This window comes from Microplitis demolitor, chromosome 10 (genome assembly GCF_026212275.2).
Source record: "Microplitis demolitor isolate Queensland-Clemson2020A chromosome 10, iyMicDemo2.1a, whole genome shotgun sequence".
NCBI classification, from domain to species: domain Eukaryota; kingdom Metazoa; phylum Arthropoda; class Insecta; order Hymenoptera; family Braconidae; genus Microplitis; species Microplitis demolitor.
The window spans coordinates 6,439,122-6,444,247 of NC_068554.1; the positions used below are offsets into that span (position 1 = coordinate 6,439,122).

A 5,126-nucleotide genomic window follows, 5' to 3' on the forward strand; every position below is an offset into this window, starting at 1 on the left:
TGAAGGACCGACATTGTGGGATTCGAACCCAAGACCCTACGCACGAAAGACTGACGCTTTAACTACTACGCTACACTACCGATTGTGGCTCCCAAGTTTATGCTATTTAAATATTATTCGGTACCAGTCAGGAATTCCAAAGATATACCTAACTTAGGCAATGGCGAAGACTTTCCTAATAATAGCCAAATTTTACATACCTTACTTCGGCAAGCCTTCGGTCTTTATAATCCGATTTTAGTCAGGAATTCCAATATTGGGCCTGAGTGTGACTTGCCACAGACATTCCTAGTTTCGTCTGACTTTGGCATACCAAACATCGGCAAATCTTAGGTCACCATTGCTACCTACCAGTCAGGAATTCCAATAGTATGCCGTACTTCGGCAATGCCATAGTGTTTCATGATCACAGTTGAATCTGGAATTTTTTCGGCATGCCAATGTTCGTTTTGCCTCATAAAGATCAGATAAGATACGAATTAGGCTGGCCTTAGTTAGGCAAGCCTAATTCGGGCCAAACTGATTCTTCGGCAAGCCTCGTCAAAATTTCTAGTCGAGTATGAGACCGAGACAGTTATAACGAAGTTTAGTTGTGTTACGTAAGGTTCAAAGAATATAATCACTTTCGAAAAAGCAAAATGTAATCATCAATATGATGTGAGTGATATCAAAAAAATTACCTATTTTCTTTACACTACAACATCCTGTTTATAAATAATTGTAATAGCCAGCTCAAATTCTTGTATATATCCCCGTGAAAAATGAATCATGTATGGCCATACATGGACATACCAACTTTATTAATATAGTCATGCATGGCCATATATGAACCATACAAAGCCATGTATGGCCATACATGGTTTTGTATGACTATATATGACCATTAGGGTGGTCGTTAAAAGTTAAATATTCTTAGGCGCTCTATAAAAAACTTCTTTTTAGTGAAAAAATATGTAGGGAATTTGGTTTTTTCGTTTTTATTAAAAAGAACACGTGCCGATGGATGATCTAAGTTCATTTTTCGATACGATTGAAGTTTTTATCAAATTTATCATGAAATATGCAGATTAAAGGAAAAAATCGTAGGAACAATTTTTAGGAAATTAAATTCTTGACAAAAAAGGTCATATTCATTGTTTTTTTAAAATGTGTATTTATGGAGATATTTAAAAAAAACTTTGTTTATGTCTGATGAATTGAGCGGTTTAAGGATTACAAATTTTGAAAATTACATTTTTCTAAGTATATAGAAACAGTAACAAGCATTAATAATTGATGTGTTACGAGTTACGAAGTTGTCCATATTTATCAAAAAACGTTATTTGTAACATTCGTTATACTTAAAATACTCAATTGACAAGACCTAAAAAAAATTTTTTTTAAATATCTTCATAAATCCACGTTTTATAAAAAAAATTAACATGTTCGTGCATGATCATGCATGACCTTTTTTGTCGAAAATTTAATTTCTTAATTAAAAACAAAATTGTTCCAATTGTTTATTTCTTTAATCTGCATATTTCTTGAGATATTTAAAAAAAACCGCGATAGTATCAAATGAACTTTGATCGTCGTTCGGCGCGTGTTCTTCTTACTTAAAACAAAAAAACTAAATTCCCCACGTATTTTTTCACTAAAAAGAAGCTTTTTATAGGGCGCCTGAGAAAATTTAATTTTTAACGACCACCCTAATGGTCATGCAGTACTGTATTAAAAAAGTTTGTCTGTCGATGGCCATATATACACCATGTATGGCTATATATTCTTCATATATGAGCTATATACGGCCATGCATGGCCATGTATGATTCATTTTTCATGGCTAGTTTTTTCATACCGGATGTTCTTATGAAAAAATGGAACGATGTGATAATAATCTGCTGTTGAGTTGTTACGATATAAAAAATTATTTGTAGAGTTGATTCGTGTAGGGAAAAGTTTTGTGAGGTTTTATAATGTAGAGAAATTCTTAAATAGGCTGCACTAAACCCATAATATGGCAATTCTTAAAGAAAGAGTTATATAATTAATGATAATAATATAATTCAATTTCTGAAATAAAAAATATATATCATTAATAACCAACGATACAGTAAATTCTGCGGTCGAAGATACTTCTCTAATAAGAAACATTTTTTTCCTGCTTTTAACTTAGAGAATCATTAATAACTTTTATTCATACGTTTTCATCAAATAATTTTAGAAATTCTTAAAACAAACAATTTCGTTAATCATTAAAGTGTTTAAAAATAAGTAAACACGTGAAATAATCAACAAATCATAAAATTCCTTGTCACTTTAATTCAATGAATTCGCTATCAAGATGGTGATAGAATCTTTTTCATAGTTTTGATTAAATCAAAATTAAAAAAAAATAAAACAATAATTATTATTATTCCAAAATTTGTCCGTAGACTTGATTAGATTACAGTTATCTAAGTTACAACAGATATAAAAGTAGAAGTGCATTTAAAAAATAGTTCATCATTCCTGGTTTGAAGTTCTATCATTAAGGCTTGTAATTTGTATCGTTAATAAAGAATCTTAGAAATAATAAATATAAAAAATAGAATATTATAATCTAATGAAGATGACTTTGAAACAATCTGAAAATTTACAATCTAACGATAAAATTGATTATTCAGAAGAAATAATCAAAGAATTATTTGGCGTAGAGCTTCCGGCCGATTGGAATGACTTGAAGAGAGATGAAAAGAGTGAATTGACATATCAATGGGTACGTGATGCATTTCCGAATGTACCAGAATCACTAGTTCCAATGACAGCCGGTTTGTCAGTAGACGGTGACTCTGGAAAATCAACGGAAGAAATACCCGCTTGGTTAGACCGCGAGAAATTCGCGCGCGGTCAAAAATTCGCTCAGGACAATGTTTTAGGATTATTTTTCTCTGTACTTTTAACTTTGTTTGCATCTGTTTCATTTGAAGAAGGTCTCAAGCCTTTGGTTGCCACTGGAAAATCATCAGATCCTTATGGAGCATTTAAAAGGTATTTTTGTAAATTATCAATTATGAATATTTATAACTATCAATTACGACAATTACTTTATTTCGAGTATTTTGTTTTATTTTAGATATCTGTCGACTAGTATTCGAATAAGAAACTGGTATACTAGCGATCCTTGGACAAAAGGCACACCAGCATATAACGACTTGAGAGCAGTACGACGAATTCACACAATCATTCGTGCGAATGCAAACTCAATGTCTGATGAAGAACTGACAAAGGCTGCGACGATTGAAAATTCATTTTCACCGACGAGAAATACTTTATTACAAGATTTTCGATCGGCATGCCCTGTAACCTTACCTGGACAATGCCCTTTTGCAATTAAATCTCAAGGGCCCGTCAAATTAAAAAGGATGCATCAATGTGAAATGGCTTGCGCACAGGGTGGATTTTTTTGTTTAGTTGTTCTTCATCCTAAAGCTTTAGGTATCCATGGTGTAACCGATGAACAACTTGATGATTTTTGCTATGTTTGGAGATGTATTGGTTACATTTTGGGTATTGAAAATGAGTAAGTTTTTCTAATAAAACTTTTTTTTATTTTTCTGAAAACTATATTATTTAAAAATATGTTTTATTGAGGTTCAATTTCTGCCGAGGAACATTGGACGAAATCAAACAACGTTCTGCAGACTTTTTAAACCTCTGGATAAAAGCTAATTTCCGTGATATTACACCAGAATTTGAGCATATGATGAGATGTTTAACTGTTGGGTCAAGCTATTATCTTGCCGACGTTTCTTATGAAGTTAGCCTGCTGTATTTCACGGAACTATTGAATCTTGACATGCCACGATTACGTGCAGCACTGAGCTACAGCGATTGGATAAAACATAAATTTATCAAGTAAGATTCATTATAATTGTCAATAAAAATCCATTTATAAATAATAATAAAAAAATTATTTAACAGATTTTTAATGTACTATGGGATGCAAGTACCGCAACTTAAACAGTTTTTGAATGCCCAAATAAATAATAATATCAATGACGCATTAAAATTCACAAGTAAAAAGCATGCAAAGTTACAAGAAAAATCGTCAAAACTTTTATCATCTGTAACATCTAAAAACAATGATAATATTTTCACGCAATATAAATTTATGGAATTTTTATTCTTTATCTTATTTGTTTTTTTCGGGTGTTTAAGTTTTTTGTAAACACAGAATGAAATAAATGGTGTGGGGAATTATTGGCTGTGCAGTTATTTGAGTCTATCAATTTTATATAGGTGATTCCTACAAATTGATCCCATCGACAATTAATGATGGTAGTAGAATAGTTGTTCATAAAATGTAGTAAAAAGCAAAAAAGAATCTTACAGATATTATGAAAATAACTACACACATACGGCGAGTTCCTAAATTTTGACAAGCATCGTATGCTTATAAAATAGCTACAGAGATTGGGTAACATATTACTTTATCACATAAAATATATAATAACCGGTATTAAAAATGTATTTATAATCAATAATCGTAGAAAATAATTATTTATTAGGTTAACAATGAACTACGTTATTTCGAACTCCTCGAACAAAAAAATCTGTGATTACTCAAACTAAGAAAACATTGAAAAGTTTATCAAAATTGACAAATAAAGTGCATGTAGAGTTACAAGAAAAAAGAAGGTAACTATATTCTCTGTTAGATTAAGCTATTATTAACCTTTTAACTTTTTAACGCTTCTGGACGTTACCCCCACTTTGCGGCTTGTCAAGCGGGTGGTGCGTATCTACGTTTGTCTATTGGTGAGCTCTGGCGAGCAATACCGTACATAAAAAAAAAAATTTTAAAAGAAGAGAAATTATGACAAATTCATAATTAAAAAAAAAGTGGAATTAAAATTTTTGTTGAAACTTAAAATAATTTATAACCTTGAAAATATTCAATAAAATAAAATCATTGAAAACATTAGAATAAGAAATGAAAGAGTACTAAAGGAAGAGTACTAAGGAACCCACCAAACAAGTGAATTTCGGTAATGACCGAACCTGAATCTCATAAACTGAGGTAGTGGGGACTGTGAGCGCACGCTGCAAGTTATCCCCATTTTGGCGCGGCGCGTACGATTTTGTCCGACTTCGCTATTAAAGGGG

General features: G+C 31.5%; 1 protein-coding gene across 1 annotated transcript; it reads left to right on the forward strand.

Annotated features, from left to right (window-relative positions):
• Nucleotides 1-2,513: 2,513 nt before the first annotated feature.
• Nucleotides 2,514-4,204, forward strand: LOC103570505 (uncharacterized). Its single transcript, XM_053742484.1, has 5 exons — nt 2,514-3,008; nt 3,094-3,540; nt 3,612-3,875; nt 3,942-4,118; nt 4,195-4,204. Exons 1-5 carry the CDS (start codon nt 2,584-2,586, stop codon nt 4,202-4,204), a joined length of 1,323 nt encoding a protein of 440 aa, XP_053598459.1. The 5' UTR covers nt 2,514-2,583.
• The last annotated feature ends 922 nt before the right edge of the window (nt 4,205-5,126 follow it).